Source organism: Hibiscus syriacus, unplaced genomic scaffold (genome assembly GCF_006381635.1).
Source record: "Hibiscus syriacus cultivar Baekdansim isolate YM2019G1 unplaced genomic scaffold, ASM638163v2 tig00003041_pilon, whole genome shotgun sequence".
Classification (NCBI taxonomy): Eukaryota; Viridiplantae; Streptophyta; class Magnoliopsida; order Malvales; family Malvaceae; genus Hibiscus; species Hibiscus syriacus.
The window spans coordinates 3,668,524-3,692,869 of NW_024061960.1; the positions used below are offsets into that span (position 1 = coordinate 3,668,524).

General features: G+C 35.7%; 2 protein-coding genes and 1 pseudogene across 2 annotated transcripts; 1 reads left to right on the forward strand and 2 right to left on the reverse strand.

Annotated features, from left to right (window-relative positions):
* Positions 1-9,387: 9,387 nt before the first annotated feature.
* Positions 9,388-11,495, reverse strand: LOC120166792 (annotated as a pseudogene).
* Positions 11,496-14,644: 3,149 nt separating this feature from the next.
* LOC120168053 (agamous-like MADS-box protein AGL30) lies at positions 14,645-18,124 on the forward strand. Its single transcript, XM_039176903.1, has 12 exons — positions 14,645-14,777; positions 15,006-15,192; positions 15,724-15,780; positions 15,891-15,909; positions 16,039-16,103; positions 16,222-16,237; positions 16,352-16,413; positions 16,505-16,601; positions 16,827-16,877; positions 16,993-17,102; positions 17,268-17,625; positions 18,056-18,124. Exons 2-12 carry the CDS (start codon positions 15,008-15,010, stop codon positions 18,122-18,124), a joined length of 1,089 nt encoding a protein of 362 aa, XP_039032834.1. The 5' UTR covers positions 14,645-14,777; positions 15,006-15,007.
* Positions 18,125-19,935: 1,811 nt separating this feature from the next.
* Positions 19,936-22,805, reverse strand: LOC120169301 (expansin-A10-like). Its single transcript, XM_039177481.1, has 4 exons — positions 22,794-22,805; positions 21,194-21,322; positions 20,794-21,106; positions 19,936-20,687 (listed from the first exon to the last, which is right to left on the reverse strand). Exons 1-4 carry the CDS (start codon positions 22,795-22,797, stop codon positions 20,381-20,383), a joined length of 753 nt encoding a protein of 250 aa, XP_039033412.1. The 5' UTR covers positions 22,798-22,805; the 3' UTR covers positions 19,936-20,380.
* Between the last annotated feature and the right edge of the window lie 1,541 nt (positions 22,806-24,346).

Below are 24,346 nucleotides of genomic sequence, written 5' to 3' on the forward strand. Positions count from 1 at the left end.
TGCGAGTGAGAGTTAGAACTGTGAAGATGAGGTTTGAGGAGCGATTGACGATGATGGAAGATGAGGGCTTGAGGGTACAGTTAATGAGGAGGTTTAGGGTTTGTATTTTAGAGATTATGGTTTATATATTAGGGATTGAAATTAATGTATAAAGATTTTTTTTTTATTTTAAATCTTAGCGGACAAAAAATGCTAATGAAATATATCACATCACATGAAATACTAATAAAACAATCCGTATTATTGTAGAGTGATTAAAATATAGTAATTTAAAGTTTGATAATTAAATTAAAAAATTTTAAACATCAATAACCAAAATAAGAGTAAACAGATACTTGAATGATGAACTATAAAATTTACCCTAAAATTAGAGTGAAGAGAGAGAGAGAGAGAGAGAGAGAGACCAACCCCAAAAATAGATATGAAGAGGAAAGGTCTCCGTCACCGAAGAGAGGTTAGACGTAGAACTTGAAAGCTTTACTTTCTTAGCTCAGTCATTTGTTAAACTCATATGCGGTTGGGGTTCCCCGTCAAACTTACTGCACTGATCATTAAAGGTGAAGTTTCCCTTTTACTTCTTTTGCATGTGAGTATGCTCATAGCCATAAGATTACAGGTTTGTCTTCATGTCGCCATGACATCGGGAACTGGCATGACAGTTAGTGCATTTTTGTTTTCATAATATTTATTTATTTACTAGCAATCTCAATAATACCAATTTATAAAGCGCATTTATAATTTTTTTTATCATATATGTTAATATTTAGGTTACTATCGCAGTAAATAATTATTTTTATTTAAATAAAGAGTCGTAATTAATTATTGTATGAAGATTAAAAAACTAAAGACAATAAATAAATAAATAAAAATTGAGAAAAAGAAGATAAGGTTCGACCATTCTCTCTAATCACGTTAGATGATTTAGATATTGAGTCTTAATATCATTTTCATATCTAAAGTCATGATGGTGTCAGAGTAAACATATACAGTTATCGTATAACAAATTTGATTTTGACATATCACATAGGTCTATTAATAATAATGTCAAAGGAGGATAATCAGTCGAAGAATGTGAAATTCGAAGACTATGATTAATGAAAGAGATCCTCCAAAAACCTTTTATTTCGAAAGACTTTGATTATGGGAAAAACGATCGTGAAAGTGTGATGCAGGGGGACCCGAGACAGATGATGTTGAGCTGTCAGATTGCACCTTGATGGCGCTGAGATACCATGAGTTGGCAGATCAGCGCAAAGGCAGGAGTTGATTGTGATATATTCCTCATTGAGATCGTTTTGAGAGCATTTCAGTCTTTTGGCCATAACTTTGGCTACGAGTGTCGGAATCGCACATAAGACCATAATTCAGAAAGCTCATTTCGACGCGCACACTGCCCACATTGAGCACGACTCCATGTACCTTTTTTCGACCTCAAATCCTTCAAATTACTAGTTTAATTTATTTTTTACTATTTATGGTAAAATTTCACTTGTCAGTTAGGAAGTCATTTTAAATCCGATTTGGGCTGGATTTTTTGCAGATTGCTTATTTTATTTTGAATTTCAATTTAGAGTGATTTCTGAGATTTTTCTATTTTTGGCAAAATTCGGATAAACACGATTTTTGGCTATAACAGTCCGGCTTGTAGACTGATTTTGGGCATTGTTTGGTTTTATAATATTCCGTTAAACCTTAGAGATTTTTTTCTCTGGTTTTGGGCGAATTTTCTCCTGTGAATCATATGTTGGAACTAGCTTGCAGGATAATTGCTATCTTGTCTGGCGTCAGTTGGCATCAGAGCTTCAACATCTTCCTGGGAAATTTCATCAGTTTCAATGGCTGGAGGTCGTGAACAGGTTCCGAATGAGGAAGCCCAACGCCATGATCGCTGCGTTCAGGATGCAATGATTGGGGATTTGCAAAGGCAAGTCGCAGAATTAACCCAGCGTCTGGCGGCGCAGGATTTCGAGGATCGCGAGGCCTCTGATCACAATACTAATTCCACTTTCAAAAATCCATATCACAATTGTGCTCTATTCCGGGAGCACCGTGGTCGGGAGGAGCGTCATGGAGACCTCAGTTTTCTGATCGATCTCCCCGAGTTTTCTGGTACGTTACAGATCGAGGGATTCGTGGATTGAATTAATGATGTAGATCGTATTTTTTATTATTAGAAAGTCCCCGATCGTGTGAAGTTAAATTAATCGCCATCAAACTCAAGGGCAGAGCATCTGCGTGGTGGGAGCAGTTGCGACGTTCACGAGACAGGCAGGGCAAGGCTAAGATCACTGATTGGGAGAAGATGAAGAAGAAAAATATAAAAGGTCACTTCTTTCCATTCGGCTACACACAAACCTTGTTTTAGCGACTTCATGCGTTGAGGCAGGGCGCCCGATCAGTCGATGATTACATGGAGGAGTTTTACCAATTGGTCACCTGGAACGATTTATCTGAGATGGAGGAGCAGATAGTGGCGCGATATTTGGGGCGTTTACGTCAACCCTTGCAAGATGTCCTTAGCCTTCATTCACTGTGGAATGTTTTGGAAGCCTACCAGCGTGCACTTGCTATTGAAAAACTGTAAAACAGGAGACCAGTGATCAGAAGCGATCACAACAGTCGACCAGTTTTCCCTCAGGATTCCCGTCCTGCTCAGCAGCCACCGCAGGGTAATTCTAACCCTACTATTAGATGTTTTCGTTGTGGTGAAAAAGGGAATAGGGCGACTGATTGCAGGAGGACTGCTAATCAAAAGGGCAAAAATTTGTTGATTGAGGAAAACACGGTAGACGGGAATGAGGAAATTGGCGAGACCGTATATAACGATGATGAGACTAATGATGTGCTGTATGGAGATGGTCATGAGACTCTAGTCGTTCTCAAGAGTATACTGATAAAGTTGTGAGAATGTAGTGTCTGAGGAGGCTGTCCAGAAATTACAGTTGAAGACGAACCGCCATCCTAAGCCATACAAGTTGTCATGACTAAATAAAGACAGTGAGGTAACAGTTGATAGGCGATGCCTCATGTCTTTTTCAATTGGTAGAAAATATTTTGATAATGCTTGGTATGATATTGTGTCTATGGATGCGTGTCATATATTGTTGGGTCGACCTTGGCAATATGATCGGAGTGTCATTCATGATGGACAGAAGAATACATATTCCCTTAGCATCAAGGGAAAAAGATTGTGTTGGCGCCCCTGCGGGAAAGACTCACTCCTACCCCGGTAACCAATAATACTAATATGCTTTCTATGTCCAGGTTTTTAGATGAGATTGAGCATGGAGGCGTGATCTATGCCTTACTACCTTGCGATAATAGTACAGTAGACGTGGATACATATTTACCAGTAGAGGTGTAGCGGCTGCTAGCATAATTCTCTAATTTGATGCCAGATGATCCTCCTCCTGGGCTACAGCCTATGAGGGATATTCAGCATTAAATTGACCTTATTCCTGGGTCAAGCTTGCCAAATCGACCAGCATATCGCCTCAGTCCCAAGGAGGCTGAAGATTTGCAGCGACATGTGGAAGAGTTGTTGGAGAGGGGCTATATCCGAGAGAGTATGAGCCCATGTGCAGTCTCTACCCTACTAGTGCCAAAAAAGATGGTTCTTGGCGTATGTGTGTTGACAGCCGAGCGATCAACATAATTACAATGAAGTACTGGTTTCCAATTCCTCGTCTAGATGATAAGTTGATCAGCTATCCGGTTATAAGGTCTTCTCAAAAATTGACCTTAAAAGCGGATACCACCAAATCATAATAAGGCTTGGAGATAAGTAGAAGACGGAGTTTAAAACGCCACAAGGGTTGTATGAGTGGATAGTCATGCCTTTTGGGCTATCCAATGCGCCCAGTACGTTCATGATATTTATGCATCAGGTCTTGCTGCCTTTTATGGGGAAATTAGTTGTAGTTTACTTCGATGATATCCTCATTTATAGTCCGACATGGGCTTCACACTTTGATCACCTCCGTGTTATTTTTGAGATGCTGAAAACGGAGTGCTTGTTTGTCAATCAAAAGAAGTGTTCTTTCTTCACTACTTCTGTGACTTTTCTTGGTTTTGTTGTGTCTACTGATGGTGTTCATGCAGATCAGTCAAAGATAGATGCAGTCTTGGAGTGGCCCAGACCAAGGACCTTACATGACATCCGAAGTTTCCATGGATTGGCATCTTTCTACCGTCGGTTCATTAGAAATTTCAGTACTCTGATTACCTATCACAGAGTGCCTCAAGGGGCGTGATTTCCACTGGTCTGAGGAGGCAGAGGCCAATTTTCAACTGGTCAACAAGAAGATGACCGAGGCACCAGTTTTGGCACTTCCTGATTTTGACAAAGTGCTTGAGGTAAATTGTGATGCATCTGGCGTTGGCATTGGTGGTGTTCTGAGTCAGGCAGGTTGTTCGATTGCTTTTTCAGTGAAAAGCTATCGGGAACAAAGAAAAATTATTCCACTTATGATTTGGAGTTCTATGTCATAGTTCAGTCCCTGAAGCATTATCGTCACTACCTAGTACAAAAGGAGTTTATTCTGTTTACCGATCATGAGGCCTTGAAGTACATCAATGGCCAACACAAGCTGAGTAGACGTCATGCCAAGTGGGTGGCATACTTGCAAGAATTCACGTTTACGCTGAGGTACCAAGCAGGGTGTTTGAACCGCGTCATAGATGCCCTGAGCCGTCGTACTTTACTCCTCACCACCATTAGTACCAAAGTTGCAAGCTTTGAGACGTTCACAGATATCTATGCAACCGATCCTTCCTTTGGAAGGATATTTCAGGAGGTAACTGAGGGTCACCGTCATGATTTTATTTTGCATAATGGGTATCTATTTCGTGGATTACAGTTGTGCATTCCATATTGTTCATTGAGACAACAAATTATAAGTGAACTTCATAATGAGGGACATTTTGGCCGAGATAAGACCTTGGTTGTTATCTCTTCTGACTTTTATTGGCCCAAGTTGACAAGTGATGTGGCCCATTATGTGGACCGTTGTTATGTGTGCAAGCGGTCTAAAGGAGTTCTCACTAATGCAGGCTTGTACACTCACTTACCTATTCCTGAAGCTCTTTGGCTCGATGTTAGCATGGATTTTGTATTGGGCTTACCCCGCACCCAAAGGGCCTCGGATTCTATCTTTGTTGTGGTTGACAAGTTTTCCAAGATGGCCCATTTTGTAGCCTGCAGAAAGACTATGGATATTGTTCAGATTGGCCATCTTTATTTCAGGGAGATTGTGCGTTTACATGGTGTTCCTCGATCCATCACTTCAGATCGTGATACCAAGTTCATCGGTCATTTCTGGAAGAGCCTGTGGGGGAAACTAGGATCGCAATTGAATTTTAGTAGCTCCTACCACCCCTAGACGGATGGCCATACTGAGGTAGTGAACCGGAGTTTGGATAACCTTTTGAGGTGTTTGACAGGAACGAAGCCGAAGCAGTGGGATTTGGCATTACCTCAAGCAAAATTTGCCTACAACAGATCAAAAAACAGAACCACAGGTTTAAGCCCATTTGAGATTGTCTATGATTAAAACCCATCCGAGGTGTTGGACTTAGCCCCTATTCCACGTATAGGACGTTTCAGTCCTAAAGCATATGAGATGGCAAAGTATCTTTAGGGTATCCATGAGCAGGTGAAACAGACCATTCATGAGAGCAATACCAAGTACAAGACTCGGGTTGACAGTAATCGTCGTCAGGAACTTTTTGATGTTGGTGATTTTGTTTGGGTTGTATTAACTCATGATTGTTTTCCTGTTGGTGAGTATAATAAACTTAAGGATCGGAAGATTGGACCTTGTGAGGTCGTGCAGAAGATCAATGATAATGCTTACAGGTTGCGCCTTCCAGTCACTCGAAGACTTCTGATGTCTTTAATGTGAATCACCTAAGTCCTTGTTTTGTGGATTCTGATGACACTACTCTGAACTCGAGGACGAGTTCTTTCCAACCCGGGGTGACTGATGCAGGGGGATCCGAGACAGATGATGTTGAACTGTCAGATTGTACCTTGATGGCGCTGAGATACCATGAGTTGGTAGATCAGCGCAAATGCGGGAGTTGATTGTGATATGTTCCTCATTGGGGCCGTTTTGAGAGCGTTTCAGTCTTTTTGCCATAACTTTGGCTACGGGTGTCGGAATCGCACATAAGACCCCAATTCGAAAAGCTCCTTTCGACGCGCACGCTATCCACATTGAGAACGGCTCCATATGCCTCTTTTTTCGACCTCAAAAAAATTCTGTTGTTTTCCCCTCCGAATTACTAGTTTTATTTATTTTTTTACTATTTATGGTAATATTTCGCTTGTCAGTTAGGAAATCATTTAAAATCCGATTTGGGCTGGATTTTTTGCAGATTGCTTATTTTATTTCGAATTTCAATTTAGAGTGATTTCCGATATTTTTCTATTTTTGGCAAAATTCGGATAAACACGGTTTTTGGCTATAACAGTCCGGCTTGGTATAGGTAAAAGCCAATAGGAGAAAGTATAGGTCTTCAACTGCTATTGTATAATGTAGTAAAACAGAGGCAGATAAAAATGGTTTTGCAGTAGATTTGGGGGGATACAGCAGCAGCTAATCATCGTTACCAATCAGCAGCATTTCTGGGATATGATGATCTTCGCCCAAAATCAAAGTTATTCTTCTCTGCGACTGCGTATTTGCAGACGAAGCATTGCATGGACCTGTCTAGAGGTATAAGAAAGAGTGTAAACATTAAACATAGGATGCTTCGGTTTGCCCCATTTTGTTTGTCTATGTGTCCTCATGTCCCACGCCTTGGCTAATTGATGTCATTATGGATCACATGTATACAAATTGATAATAATACTCAAATTTTTACATTACGTCATAACATAATAATAGTCTGACAATTTGGTTGTGAACAGGGATTTGTTTTGCCCTCATATCTTCAGTCAAGCGAAGCAAATCAGCCATCACGTGATGATGAATGACCATAAATTTATAATGATGCTTGATCATTGAATTTAGTAATCCATACAAGTTTCAAAGAGTCTAAAGCTCATTCCCTGCATGAAGGACTAAATTTCCGAAAAGCACTGTCAAACTTTTTAGAGTAAACAAAGTAATATTTTAGGTTAAAATCTACCGTAATGAAATATTTTTTGTTGTAATCAAAATTATTATTAATTATATAATTTTTTAGAATAAACAAAATAACATCTTAGATTTAAACTTATAGTGATTTAACCTTAAATTTTCTAGCCTATACGTTATTGAATCACAAAAACCAGGAAGCAAAAATGTTGGATAAAGTATTTAGAGGCAAAGCGTGGGGTCAACATTGTGATGTAGCAAGATTTGGTTTCTTGTAGAGAAGGGGATGGGCTCCCACAACAATTACAAGCACATGTGCTTCAATTTGTTAATACCCAACATGACTCTTCCAATGATCCATTCAATGCAAGATGTACACCATATAAATTGTAGGGCTGTTCCTTAAGATTCTGTCCTAGGAAACCAATATGAAAAAGCAAGGCAAGATGGTGCACTGTTCCTCAAGGGGTACACCCATAGCCCCTAGGAACAAGACAAATCCGACCGGTAGATATTAGATAGCAATTTGCAAAGACGAAGTTAATTTAGAGGGAAGAAAATAAAACATTTGTTGGATATCAAGCATGGAAGTCAGTTAGCTTTGTCTGAGGATATATACATTGCCCATACCATGTGAATGTGCAAGATGTGACCTACTTCCCTTGCACATTTTTTGAATATCATGTTCCCTTTAAGTAGTTATAAACAGTAACGTGAATTCTGTCTGTATAACTTTTTCCCAGAAAGTTGACTGTTACTATCTGCAAACCTCATTATTATTAGCAATTTCATGTTGAAGACAAACGTCCAAGACCAAGGTAAGGGCTGAGCTTGTCTGGATGTTATTAAAGAAGAGCGAGCGATGCATGCCTGACTGCACCACATAAATGCTTTCTCTTATTGGACAAGAGATCAGAACATGATGCCGTACCTTATTTACAACAGTTGAAAGGGAAAAGAACAAAACAATATAAAAAAATAAGATAGAGGAGGAAGATTCATTAAAGCAATGTCGGTTTGATATTTTCTCTAATCAGTCTGTAATTGTTTGTTTTGTAGATGTGCATATGGGGGACTGGTTTTGTTTGAGATTTTCTTTGAGGGAAAGAGACACATATCAGTATGATTGAGAAAATTGTGTGTACCTGAAAGTCATTTGAAATAGTTACTACACGAGCAAAGAGGAACAAGTGATTGTTGTAGCTATCCAACACGTGCGTAGACCCTCCATGGTGGCTGCTGTTCCAAACAAACAAAGCAGAAGCAGGCCCAACGGTTCATGGTCCTTTCGACATCTTACAATAAAGGCTTGCGTGTTGTGTCAATTGCTACCTTTCCATGTATAATTTTCAAACATGGAATGGTGAATATGTAAGAAAACGAAACAAAACACAACGAAATGTGCTTGGGTTCTGTAACATCCTAACATAAACCCTACTAGTTTGTGATTTTCTTGCGAAGACCAAAACAACAGCCTTGGCAAAGCAAAAGACCGATGGATATGGATCAAAAAGGAAACGTGGGGTCAAAGCTAATAAAACTGCTCTCCCACGCCCAGACAGCGTTGCACATGCTACTTTATTAATCATACTTGGCTGACTGAAACCTAAGCCTTCTTTTCTCAACCGTTGTCGTTGGAGAAATTAATGCAAATTGTAGCTATAGATAAACGCCTGCAAAATTTTAATGTGCTTTCCTTCTCCACCAGACATCACATCAATTTAAATCTTGAACACTAAGCAAACCCATGTCTGAGATTGTTCTTTAAAATATATCAAATTGTAAAATATAAATAATTAATGTTATAATCACAGTAAAATATATTTGAGGTTCTTCTGGGCATTTGTTTAGGAGCTATTCTTGGGCCTTGTAATGCTCATGAAAAATAATATATATTTATGTTGAACCAATACAAGATTGGCAAGCTAATTAGTAGACTTGTTAGGCTTAAACGTCCATGTAAAAATGAGATTGGCATTTGCCTTATGACTTAGTCAATTGAGACCTTCCCCCCCCCCCTAAAGAATGGGTCATCATTATTTAACTAAAGTTATCTTGAATGATACATATTTTGAGTTGTGACGAGGTCATTATTTATTAATTGACCGAATGATCAAGAATCCATGTGTTATTTAACCTTGTGAGGATTCGAAACTCGAAACTCGACATCTACCTTAAAATTGCAATTCCTCTCTACTTAATCAAAAAAAAAAGCAATACATTAAAATCTAAGGTAGAGGTGACAGAAATGTGGAAGGCATTACTAGCTATACATAAAAATCTATTGATTTCAATATGTTTTCAGGTTGAAATCAATTCAACTCTCTCCTTTTCCTTCTTCCTGATGCACAAAAAATATACCGATAAAACAACAAATTCCGACAGCATCGGCGATTTACAAGAATATGACTACACTTTTTAGTGCATATGAAAAAGGCCAAGAGAAGTACAACTAAACTGTGAGTTTTGATCTTCTACTGGAGGGGAACAACCACCGGCAAATCCAGATTTTGTTATTTCTGGGTGACATCAGAAAATAATTACCAGCACTTTCAAACTTTCAGCCTATTGACAAACTGTTTTTTTTAGCTATATTACTTCTTGTAATCCCTTGAAGTCCAAGCATCATCTTAGTGACATTCTAGCATTCCAGCAGGCTAAAATCCCCAAGTTGATAAGTTAAAGCATAAAAGGAATATATTCAATGGTAGACTGAAACCTTGTGAACATGAAAGACCCGAGGCACACATAATCGCATTCGCACCAAACTCCAAGTGGAAAGCAGCACAATGGTATGAACCACCAAAATTCCCTAGCAATGATAAAATGAAGCTAATAAATAAAAGAAGAAACCAAACAACTAGCCATACTTATCCGGCAAATGAATGTGCTGCTACTTAAAAAGTATTTATTCGTAAATTAATCATGTGGAATAGTAATTCGACGAAATATATCTGATGCAACTTGACTGCCAATGCCAACAACAAAGTATCTCTTTCCATTATATTCGTAAGGGGAGAGCCAGAAAATCAAAAGGACAAATCAAACGCAATAAAATATCTACAACCGAAATAGTACCAAAAACTGAGTAACAGTTGAGTTACCAAGATAGTCTTATGTAAATTACTGGTAATAAATCTAGTGCTAAATTTATCAACATTCTAGGTCACAACTCACAAGTGTGATGAGCAAATGACCGAGTATTTCCTCCTCTCCGCTGATTACAAAGTTCCAACTCACCGGGAGACATGTTATCCACAATATCCCCGAATCGTGGGGAAATGTAAAAGCACCGAACCTCTACTATGCGAACATAAACAGTGGAGCTAAAATGAATCTGATAAAAGCATATAAATCTCAGTATCATACTTACCATACCATATCTCAAACAATAAAACATTTAGTCATTTTTCTAATACAATTAAGATTTAACTTGCACATGGCTGCTTAAGATTGAAATCACTTACGTCACAGACACATTCTTCAATGGAAGCCTCGTAATTATAAGCAAGTTCCCAATTTTTCACCATCAAATTAAGAACAGAAGAAAATTTGAAATAAACTTGAAAAAGGAACTTACAATGACAAAAGGCTATGTCTTATGAGCTCTTTGCAATCGCATCTCAATCAATCTGGCATTGAACTCTCCATCACTAACCCTTAACATCTTGGACAATGGCAATTTAAATCCATGTTCCACTAAAGCGCTATGCCTCGGCTTAATCTTTTTCTCTAAACTAAACGAAAAATACTGAGAGAACCTCTTTAATTCCTCCAAGTCACCTTCCATTACCACCAAGAAAAACTCAACTTTAGGCCTCATATTATTCTCCACACTCAGAGTCAACAAGTGACCTCACCGCCATCCGGTTCACCTCCGGTTCGTCGAAACCAAGAGACCAAAGGAAGTTGAGTTTGGGTTTCAGGGTGTTTTCCACGTTGGAAACTAAAAGAAGGTTGGTGTGAGAATTGACAACGAGTCCAAGGGAAGTGAGGAAATGGAGAGCGGGGCGGAGTTCGGTGGCGACGGATGAGACCAAGAGGCGATGTGAGGGAGAGAGGGAGGTGAGGGAAAGGGAGAGGGACTTCGAGGAGGAGGAAGTTGATCGGAGGGAGAGGGTCGGAGGTGAGGAGGAGAGGGAACATGTCTAGGAAACGGCCGATAGAAGGGCGGCATAGGCCGACGGAGGAGAGGGAGTGCTCAACGGAGAGGAGAGAGGAGAGAGGAAAGAGGGATGGAACGAAGGGAAGGGTTTAAACGGAGTGCTTTGTGGGGATTGATGTTTAAGGATTGGAGGTAAAGGAGTTTTTTTTTCGGAAGAGAAGACCGCTGTCATTGGATACCGGCGGGGCGGTCGCCGGATACTAAAGGAAGGGCTGAGGATAATGGAGTTGGAATCTGCAAGTTTGCATATTTTCTGTTTACTTTTGTATTTTATTGGCAAATTTTGGGACCTTTAAATAGGGATTAATGTTCTAGTTGAGTTAAATCGAGTTAAAAAATTTTGAGATGAATATTATTTTATAACTTAAATTTTATTTGAAATTTTTTACTTAAGTTTAATTTATAAAATTCGAGTCGAGTTGTTCGAATTTCTATTTTAATTTAATTATAAATATTTATAATATTATGATACTATATGATTTCAACTTAAATAATTTTTTATAATCATATACAATTTATATATATTTCTTCATATTTTTTTTATATGTGATATACATATGTCATATAGAGTCGAATGACTTAACTCAAACTTAAAAATCAATAATCTAATTACTAAAATATTCAAGCTATTATTCGAGTAATGTTTTATAATTCAACTTGAATTTGAAATTTTTTATGAGTTGAACATAAAATCAATTTTTTGAATCGAAATTTTTTTTTCTCATTCTTATTTTTTAAGGTAACATACTAAAAAAATGTATATTTTATTATTATAATAATACATATTGTCGATACCATACTCTTTTATCAATTGTGTTTTCTAGGAGGCATTTTATATCGAAAGTATCTTACACGAATACGATAAATCTTATATAGACATGATTTAATCTCTCAAAAGCGTCTTTAATCCTTTAATTTTATGTAATATTATTAACTAAATTTAATAGTAAACTCGTTATATGATAGTAAAATAACATTTTAATGTCAAAATTAATCAAAATATGACATGGTAAAACTTGGGATGTTTCATGACATAAATCTAATATAAAAGTTATAAAAATGTAACATAAGAGAGTAACATGAAAATAATAAAAACACAAAAACAAATTATTATTAATTAATCTATAAAAAATTATGTAACTCTTGTAAATTAAATGTATGAGAAACATCAATATTTTTTAGGGTAAAGTATAGTAATGGTCACTGAACATTTCTGAAGCTTGCATTTAGGTCCCCCAACATTTAAAACTTGCAATACAGTCCCCCAACATTTATTCCGTTTGCAATATGGTCCCCCAACTTAAACCACATTTAGAAAATTAGGATAAATTATATAAATGGTCATTGAACTTTTCAGTCACTTGAATTTAGGTCCCCCAACTTTTAAAACTTGCAAAACATTCATCAATTTCATTCTAAACCCCAATTTCCAAGTAATTCAATTTTATTCTAAACCCTAAATTCCAAAATACTTAAATTAAATTCAATTATGTCAAATTTATTATTATTTAATTTCATCTTATTTCATGTGATACGTATTTTTTATATAAATATAATAGTATAATTCTTATCTGTTGAAGAAATTTTTTAAATAAAAAAAGTAGTTAGGATATAGAAGAGGTTGAAAATAATTCGAATTTTAAATTTATAAAATGTTATTTTGACGTATAAATAAAAGTGTAAACTACTCGGTTGACAACTTAACTATCTAGCCCTTTTTACTTTTGTCATCGATCTTTTAAATTTATCAATCATACCACATAATTATTTAACTGTTTCAACTAAGCCACTAGTCGTTACCAATTGATAAAAATGATGATGTGGCAGTTAAAAGGAATTGGTATTATTATACATTCAGTCTTTATTATTTATATAATCAATTTGGTCCTAAATTAAATTAAATTTAATAAATTAATCATTTAATTAGGATCTGACATGTGTTAGCACATGATCATGACACGTGTCATTGGTGACACTTGTTACCACCTAATTATTTATATATGCTATCAATTTGGTCCTAAATTAAATAAAATTTAATGAATTAATCATTTAATCAGGATCTGACATGTGTTAACACATGATCATGATATGTGTTATTGGTGACACATGTCACCTCCTAATTAGAAGAAAATTAAGTTACAAAGAAGTAAAATTTGGGTCTTGGGCAAACTCAAACCTGAGTCACGCAAATGAAAGATACAGGGTGGAGCCACTAAGCTAACACCATCGTTTGTGTTAAGAGATATACAATAATACATATACTAATAGTATGATCAATGCCAGAAAAAAAAAAGAATATAATGTAAAATGGAAATAATGAGATTTGAACTTCGGCAAAAAATTTGAAAGCAATAAATGATGGGAAAATATTATATTTTTACAATAAAAAAATATTATATTTGATAAATTGTTTGATAGATTTAATATATTTTTTAAATATTAGTTGATACAATATTTTAAAAGAATAAATTTAAGATTTATATATTTTTAAACTAAATTTAATAATTATATTTTCATATTTATAATTCATGATTATATATATCTTAAGTTGAGTATTTCTAATATAATTAATAATTTTAATTTCTTATTAAAAATAAAATATTCAAAAAATATAAATGATTCATACATTAATATATGAATATATTTTTTATTTATACATCTAAATATAAATATACATTTATATAAATATATTTTTATTCGTTGTGTATGTGCCTTGAACTCTTTCTTCAAGCCTATATTACCTTAAATTGAAGTATTTTAGAATTTAATTGAAGTATTTTAGAATTTAGGGTTTAGAATAAAATTGAATTACTTTGGAAATTGGGGTTTAGAATGAAATTGATGACTGTTTTGCAAGTTTTAAAAGTTGGGGGACCTAAATTCAAGTGACTGAAAAGTTTAATGACCGTTTATATAATTTATCCTAATTTTCTAACTGTGGTTTAAGTTGGGGGACCATATTGCAAACGGAATAAATGTTGGGGGACTGTATTGCAAGTTTTAAATGTTGGGGGACCTAAATGCAAGCTTCAGAAATATTCAGTGACCATTACTATACTTTACCCTATTTTTTATAACTAAATACCTAAATCGATTCCGTACTTATATTATATTCAAAATTCTTAATATAAGTACAAATCAAACAGTCGTAAGTTGTTAAGAGATCATCGCAACACCCTTTTATATCACAAAATATGATGGGTCAAGAAAGTAGTGTTGTCCAAATTGTGGGGTTTAAGGTTTGGAGGGAGGGGTGGGTTGGTTGGTTGTGTGACGATGATCCCCCTATTCTCACGTCCGCTTTTGCCGCTCACCCGGTCGTGTAATCGCAATCCTACTTCTATGCTCTCTTCTTTCCCCAACGCACTCTCTCTACTTCTCTCTCTCTTCCTCTCAAATTCTCTCTTTCCCCCCCTCTGGTTCTCTCTTCCTTGGCTCAATAATCAACCCAATCCCCCCCTCCACTTTTAAGACGTTTTGCATCATGCACTTTCAACTCGTCGTTTGATTTTTTTCTTCATTTGGGTATGCATTTTCTTTCCTTCTTTCTTGCAAATTTATGAACCCAAAAGCTCATTCCATGAATCTTAAAGTGGGTTTCTTTTTCTGGGTTTTGATTATATTTCTTTCAGCCTCTACACTAATATAACGACTACTCATCGCTATTTTCTTTTCTTTTTTAAACCACATCCCCAGTTGTGCCAAAGCAAGTGTTTTGATTATTTTCATCGCATAAATTCTGAGATTTTGATTATGCAGGATGGGAAGGGTTAAGCTAAAGATAAAGAAGTTAGAGAACCCAAATGGCCGTCAGGCGACCTATGCCAAAAGGAAGCATGGCATCATGAAAAAGGCTAATGAGCTATCTATCCTATGTGATGTAGAGATTGTCCTCCTTATGTTCTCCCCAACTAACAAGCCTTCCTTATGCATTGGGAAGCGCAAGTAACCCTTTCATTATCACCATTTTCTTATGCATATACTTAGCTTTGAAGATGATTGATAGATAACTCCTCGAATTGGATTAGTATTGTGTTTGCAAGCCATTGGTGATGTTCTATTTGGTGAAGCATTGGCATAAACTGTTTAATAATGAATATCAACTCAGATGTTGGCTTATACTTTACAATGTTGATAATTTTATCTCAATGTTGATAATTAGGAAGTGATTAAATATTTGTTATTGTTCTTGAGGGAGTGTTCACATATACAGAATAAAGTAGTTGCTATAATTTAGTTTTGCCTTAGAGAGACGCATGATAGTTACAAGATATGCTAAGGTGTGTGCAGCATATTATAAGATAGTGAAGTAGACGATGCCTCCAGACATGTTACTAATATGGAGGAATTTCAGAGTTTCCTTAAGATCTGCTCGCACACCACTGATAAACTTTTTGTACATACATATATATAGAGAAGGCTAACATGTATGGTAGCCACATTCATTTATTTAATTCTGCTGTGTGAATCATGCAGCATTGAGGAGATCATTGAAAAGTTCGCTCAACTCACTCCACAGGAACGGGCCAAAAGGTGTGGTTGCATTTTCTGAGTCAATGATCACACTTATCTTTCATGCTTAACAGTTGTACTTACTGAAATGAAATTTACTGGCATTTTCATTCCTATTTTTACTGTAACAGGAAGTTGGAAAGCCTTGAAGTAAGTCGTTTCCTAAACCCACTCTCTTTAGAATGTTAAGATCTTTGTTTGCTTTTTATCATTTTGTGTGCGCACGAAACATCGTCATTCTTATCAATTACATAGTTTCTTTTCTCTTCGAGAGTCTAGGCACTGAAAAAAACATTCAAGAAGTTGGACCATGATGTAAATATTCATGAATATCTGGCTACAAGGTGCACATTGATCTTCTTCTTAGCAGAAACGTCTCCTAGAAAAGTTCATTCATTTACTTAAATTCTACAATATATTTCTGATAGTATTATGACTTCTTTTTTTCCCCTTTTTCCCCAGCACACAAACAATAGAGGTATGTATGGATGTGACTTGTTACCTTGGTGGATAATGAGAATTTAAAATACCTAGACCATTTTAATCTTCATTCTAACATGCTTTTTGATATCTCTGTGATTTCTATATGCAGGACCTGACTAACCAAGCAAGATTATTACAGACTCGACTTTCTGAAGTACACAGGAGATTAAGGTGAGATGTGGAGTTTTAGTTTTTTGTGTTATCATAATCCGGTAAATATGCTATCTGTTGACTTTTGCTAATATTAGTATTGGCTTCTCAGCTGTTGGACTAACATAGACAAGATCAACAATGTAGAACAATTGGGGCAAATGGAGGATTCACTCAAAGAATCTCTAAATCAAATTCAATCCCGTAAGGTATGCCATGTTCCTGTGTAGTTATATTTTTTCATAGAAAATGATAGAGTGCCCTCCCAAGGGGCATGTGTGGAAGATTAAATAGTAATTTGCTGTGCAACGTGAACTGACGAGTGCCACTGGAAACAACACGAACTTGTCATCCTCCCTCTGAAAGATTAAACAATGAGTGCCAAATATGTTTGTACACTAGAGACTCCTACCTTATCTACCTTCTTTTGGCAGGAAAATTTAGGAAAGCAGCAGCAGCTTCTGTCATTAGAATGCACAAGTCAGGTAAGAATGTGTGATACGCTTGGAGTATTTTACTGCTTCATTTACTCCTTAAAAGTCACTAGAGAATATAGTATCTTAACAAGTCTTTCTCTTGCAGTTCCAAAATGAAATGCAGGTACCCTATAGAATGGGCATTGAACAACAGCTCCAAAATCTTGCATGGATGCCTAATCATGACAGTAGACATATGGCCTTGTCAGAGGACCTGAATTTGATTCCCCACAGGTGAGTAGGTTTTCTAGAAATATTTTGTAAAACATGAGACGAAGATGTTGGTATATAATGTAGATCACAAGTAGCATGACAGATTATTATCAGTTCCTACTTATTTTGTTTTGTTAAGCGTACAAGTTAATGGAAGTGACCTTTGACAATGTATTATAGTACCAGAGATGTGCAGGGTTCTGCAAGTTCCTCCTTTGGAAGTTATTCGGGTTACTTTGGCACCGGTAAAAGTTCCGAGCTATCAAGTTCTGGACAAGAAAATGGCGTCCTGAATGATTTGAGCGGAAACAGATCGTTGCAGCTGCAAATGGGTGGACAATGCCCCTTCTTCTCGTACAATCTTAATATACTGAATGATGCCCCTCCTGTCGCAGAGATGAATTTTCATGAAACTCCTTCAGAGTATCATGTTAATGGTGTTGAACAAGGTACCGGAACTGGATACGACACTACCCCAGGTAGTTGGGCTTCCACGTCTGGCCCCTGTGCCGTTACCATGTTCGATGAGCCATTGTATTCCCGAGTAAGTCTCCCCCCTCCCCCCCCTCTTTACTCTTACTATGCTTTCGTTTCTTGAGTAACGTTTGCATGTCACCCCACTACTTCATACATAGATATATATGTGTATTGATATATTACAATACCAGAATGAGAAATAATACATAGATATATATATATGTGTATTGATATACAATGAAAATGTAAGATTGATACTTGTCCAATTGGACCCTTTTATAAATTAAAAAGAAAAAAAGGGAAAAAAAGGAAAAAAGTTGAGTAATTTCTTTCAGTGTGCAATGTGGATTGAGCTGAGCTTTCAATGTAATTAAATTCAATGTCCTATTTTGAGCCCACAAATCGAAGGTGTATCACAGGGGATGTAAAAGTCTTGGATTATCTTCTTGTTCGTGAAATCTCGCCATTGAAACTAATTCAAGACCTTTTGAACCCAGACAGATTTGGTAGCAGGTGATGGTGATGGGGAAGGCTTCGTCTCCGCTCTTAAAACTCTTCATCCTTGATATTACCAGTACAAAGACACAAACTTTGACATGTTAACTACCAGGAGGTGACTGACAAACAATGACGGACATTTGGGGCCGGAAGAAAAAAAAATGGCGTCCAGATTCCTGAAAATTAGCCATGCAATCGGTGAAGGAGATGAGAACCGAATTATTGAAAATTAAAGCCAGTGTGTCAATTTTTTTTTTATAAAATATGTAATTATTACATTATTGTGTATAAATTCAGATGACAATTATTTAATTATACATTCATAAACACTTAATTCTTTAATTAATAATTTTTTTGATTAAGTATATATATTATAATTTATAAATGTAAGGTTCAAATTCATATAAAATGAGATAATATGAATATATTTGATTATTCGATCAATTAATAATTTTTTTGAAATATTCCTTAATTTTTTATATTGTAAATAAAATAATTTAAATTAAAAGAATCTATTTTATAATAAAATATATAATTTAAATCAATTAATTAATAAATTAAATATAAAAAGTATAAAAAATTAAAAGTTAATGATAATTATAAAGATATAAGATAAAGGAGGGAAGATAGTGATGGTGTGAGAGACGTGGAGGAGGAGAAATGAGCGTTAAGATTTTTTTTTTAGTATATAAACGATCATCTGATTATAAGACGTTATTTTATTAAATCATTAAAGTATTAAAAATTATAAAATGAGCTAATATATTAACGTTTAACTTAAACTGTTGTCAAGTTTTTTACGGAAAATGATGAATTTGAAATATATGAATAATCGTAAGACTTAACAAAATAACACCTTATAGTCGGGGACTCAACAAAACAGTATTCCTATAGTCAGGGAAACCACTTATTTACTTTACCCTTTTTAATAGTTGAGATGATTGTAATGATTTTTGTAATTTTTAATAGTCGGAGACTCAACAAAGTAACATCTTATAGTTGAGAATTCAACAAAACAATATTTTTATAGTCGGAGGACCACTTATATACTTTACTCTTTTTTTTAATAGTCGAGATGATTGTAATGTAGTATATGTTCAAAAAAAAATTTCTTGCTTTGACTAATCCGGACCAACCGATGTCGTACATCTTACGTTGATGGGTGAGTCTTCCGACTGGAATTTTCTACCTATGCAAAATTTCGAACTTGAAACGATATCAAATTATCTATCACTTAAGTTAACTTCTATTGATAAAATCTTTTTAAATTATTAAAAATATATTTTATAAATGTAATTGTTTGAATAACATTTTTAAGATTATTTGATAGGTTAAAAATGGGCGTTAAGTTAATTCACGTGGCTGACTCAACATTATATCAGCTCTGCGGCACTGTAACTATCAACATTGCCTACAAATTTTCTAATAAATTAAGGTTTCCAATTTATATACAAATGAGTTTTCTAAGAAACTTCGCGCTTGCTTGCTTCAAAATCAAAGGGTTTTAGTTTTGAGAATTTGAAGTTTTTTATTTTATCATATAAACATTTTATTTAAATTTATATTTATTTTAGTTATTAGTTCAATTATATTGTATAATAATTTACTTTTTAAGAATTTTTTTTAAATATATATAATTTATATTTGAAATTAGCGCTAATAATCAACTTGAAAAACACAATGAATAAGTGAAGGATATTTGAAGTGATATGTGTAATATTAATAAATAATTACTATTTTAATATTTATATATGTATCGTATTATACAATTGATTAAAATTTATATGTAATTTTAATATTTAACCCATGGAGGGATTGAAGATTGTGCAATCACTCGGTAATTTTATCACCCCAAAGAATAGAAATGAGCATGGAAACATAATAATAGTAAATCAGCATTACCAGTGGTAATTGCAAATTTTACAGATTACTCTCCTACATATATAAGATCAAATTGATCTTACAAGCCAAAACGATGCTGTTTTTCAACATCCCATGGGCGAAAAACGGCCCTAATAGGTTAATCATACAAGTGGCGGATGGTAAAAGTCCACCTCCTCCAACACAAGGAAAAATGACCCTTACAATACTTGTAAAAAAGGGTATCTTACTTTAATTAGGACAACTACCCCACAATAAAACTAAAAACCCAAAATGATAAAAGGGCTATTTTAAAGTAAGCCCTTTCACAATTCTGACCCCCAAGAGTCCCATTATAGGGCTCTATAGATGATATAGAGTATGCTAGCCAGGTATACTAAAAGTCCGGCTAGTTAATACTTTGTATATTTGTGGTATTTAATAATTAAAAAGCTCAAGATAATCTAGCGGAATTGGGCACCAGTGAAGGTCTGCCCGAAGGACCAACCGGCAGGGGCAACTTTGTAGGACACCACGGTACGGCCATCACTGGTTGTGACCTTAAATGAGAGGCTTTGGCCGTTGAGGTAGCTGTTGCTTTGCCAGTTCTGGCCCCAGTTCCGAGACATGGGCTGCCAACCGGTCCTGGAGCCCTTGATGGCCACCGCGTGTACATCACCGGCGCCGCCGACGTTGGTGATGAGGACCAGGTTGAAGTAGGAGTGGCCATTGATTGTGAACCTGATTCCTCCCTTTCTTTTGCATGCAACCCTACAAATTTCAAAACCCAACAAAAAGTTACAAACTGATGTTGCGAAGCAGTAAAAACAAAAGCATTTACTGGAGGAAAGGGTAAAAAAATGAAATTTTGACATACCTTCTGTAAGCAACAGGCACAATTCCAGCTCTGTATTGAGCAATGTGTTGGAAAACAGGCTGAGAAAGGTCAAAGTGATGCAGGGGAGGGTTGCACCAGCCTCCTGCATTATTCGGCAGAGCACTGTTCGGCGGGCAGAAATTGGTGCCCGTGACAAGAATGGAACCCGGCAGGCACCACTTGCCGTCATTCACACACTTAATCTCATAGCAGGACCCACAGCTCAGCCCATTGTTGAACAGAGCAGTGCTCAAAGCCGCAGTATTCGTCCCATAACCCTGGCTATACAAGTTTCCATAACCACAAGCTCCACCTGCAAAACCAAAAACTCAAAGCAATTAATCAAACAAAAACAAGCCCACCCATTGGGAAAAAGGTTGCTTCGTTTAGTGCCCCATACCCATCGTCCCCGAAGCATCATTCCCACCATAGAAGGTTGCATGTGCATTAGTCCAACCACCACCATATCCATCAACAGCAGACACCATTGCAAGAAAACCCAACAAAAACACCTTAGCAAAACCCATTTCCCTGCAAACAAAACAAGTTAAAACCCCTTTTCAAGCACTTGGTTAAAGCTTCCAAGCAAAAACCATAAGCTCAAAATGCTATCATTCATGAAAGGGATAAGAAGATTACATGAAGAAGGAAGCTGAGATGAATATGAGGAAATGGGGAGAGGGTGAGGGGAGGATTTATAGAAAGGTTTAGCTAGAAGGGCACCGTTAGAAGCTTACAACTAGAACTAACTACCACTTTTGGGCATTGGGGGACCAGACCCAAATTGCCCAAATAGTTTTTTTTTTAATCAGTACATACAAAGGGTGGAGTATGTGCATGCAGACGCACATGAGAGCTGTTTTGGTGGGTTGAAACTTGAAAGTAGAAACCGCGTGGTTTTGTTGCTTTCTGAGTAGGAAATTGCTCTTTTTACCCTACTGCTTAGTTATTGCATAATGCATGGTAAACATCCCCAATTTTCCTTTTCTCTCCCTTTTTTTTAATCCAATTTTGAGTTATATATATATGCAAGACGTGTATGTGTTATCGATAGAGCTGGGTATATGAGCTAAGGCTCGCGGGTTACCCGTTTAATCCGTGACATGTGCGGGCTTCGGGCCTAAAAAAATAAAGCTCATTTAAATTGCGGGCTTATTAGCCCGGACCGTTAAACCCGTGGTTTAATGGATATACCCGCGGGCTACGCGGGAAATCCGCTTAATTTAATTATTTTTTTTAATTTATTTTATATTTTACGAAAGAAAATTCACGTTTTTTAGTCATGTTGTGCATGATTAAGTTTTTTTGCATAGTGAATCTTGAAACCGATAAGATGCCATGTGTTTTAACGAGGCTTGTCGTTTCTGTGGCTTCCTTGTTCAAATACAATGTACTTGCAAATTAGACCAATTGGAATTCATGAGGTTCTTGTAAACAACTTGCCTTTTTGGTTATTTCAATTACAAAACTCCAATAATTAAGCTTGAAATTGAGTCAAGAGGTTAGGTCCAAACCATCAAGTTTCCTTTGCATTCATTTGCAAATGGTAGAATGGCTGAAACATTGAAAGATAAACTTCTGAATAATAATAATGGTTTGTTATGTGGTGGAGAATTTTTCCATGTTCGATGTTGTGCTCACATACTAAATCTTATCGTCAGAGGCAAGAATGAATCTTTTTAAAGCTTGTGTGGTTAAAGTGGGTGATATTGATACCAAACTTGGTTTGCGTTTAAATGTCCCTACTAGAAGGAACTCCACTTTTTTGATGCTTGAAAGTGCACTTGCATATCGACATTCTTTAACTAATCTTGCATTTGAAGATGTGAACTACAAGGATTGCCCTAATCATGAAGAGTGGGAAAGAGGAGAAAAAATGTGTCAGTTTTTTCATCCATTCTTTTTTATCACTGAGTTGATGTTCGGTTCTTCTTATCCAAATCTAATTTATATTTTGCACAAGTGTGGAAAATTGAGTGTTGGTTGGTAGAAAATAGTACCCATGATGATGAAACAATTAGAAGAATGGTAGTCAATATGAAAGTGAAGTTTGATAAATATTGGAGTGATTATAGTGATGTGCTTGCACTTTGAACCATTCCTGATCCTCGTTATAAGATGCAATTTTTGAAGTTTGCCTATTCAAAGATTGGTCTTGATCCAATTTCTTGTCAAGCAAAATTGAATATTGTGAAAGCACAAATTGAATTCTCTCTTTCATGAGTATTCCAAGATGTCTAAGAAAGAGTCAACTAGCAATGATCATATTCAAAATAGAATGCGTCAATTATCTACTCCAAGTAGCATGCCTAAAGGAAAGTCACTAGCACTTGTGGATGTAAGTTTATATTTTGTCTCTTTTTACTTTCATTTACTTATTTCAGATTTTCAATTATTTGTTGGTTGTTTCTTTTAATCTAACTTCTAATTTTGTGTAAATGATATAGGAGTTCCTACAATTTGAGAATGTTTTTTTGTCACAAGAAGGAACTTCTCAATTGGATACTTATTTAAATGAACAAAGGCTTTCTTTAACTTACCATCCAAGTCTTGATCTTTTGCATTATTGGAAGGAGAATCATCTTAGATTTCCAGATCTTGCATTGATGGCATGTGACATTTTGAGCATTCAAATTACAATTGTTGCATCAGAATCGACATTTAGCATTGGCTCTCGTGTTCTCAACAAATACCGAAGTTGTCTCCTTCCGGAAAATATCCAATCTTTGATATGTACCAAAAATTGGTTGTTATGATTTGAGGTTGAAGGTAAATATTATAATTCCTAATGTTTAGTAAAATTGTTTCTTTATAAATTTACTTTTGATTTCAAAATTTAAACTATCTAATATATTATAATTTTTCTTATATTGTAGATGAAGTGGACAAGTCTCTGGTGATTGGAAAAATGGAAGATTCAACTACATCAAAGGATTCAAAAAACATTGAATATTATTGATGTTGATTTTATTTAGACTTATTGAGACTTATTAGTGTTATGGTGTTATTTATTTTAGACTTATTAAGACTTAAAGGTGTTATTTATTTTAGACATATTGAGACTTAATGGTGTTATGATGTTATTTATTTTAGACTTATTGAGACTTAATGGTGTTATGATGTTATTTATTTTAGACTTATTGAGACTTAATAGTGTTATGGTGTTATTTATTTACTTGTTTATCTTGAGACTTATTGAAACTTTTGTTGTTATCTTCCTTTTCAAGTTGTTGGATTATTTTTAAAGGTGTAGCAAGTTAGAATATTATTTTTTATTGCATTTAAAGCATTTAAAATTGTTGTTATTTAACGGGTCGTGGGTAAACCCGTTTAGCCCGCGGGTTAAATGGTACGGACTGTGGGCCTTAGAATTCAAGATCGTTTATGATTGTAGGCTTTTTAAACCGCTCCGTTTAGACCCGCACCGTCAAAACCCGTGGGCTAAACGGGCGGATAGCCCGTATACCCAACTCTAGTTATCAATAACTGCTAAAAAAATAAAGCAATTTGGGTTATTTAATTGATCCCGCCAGAACACATGGTTGGTTTGTTA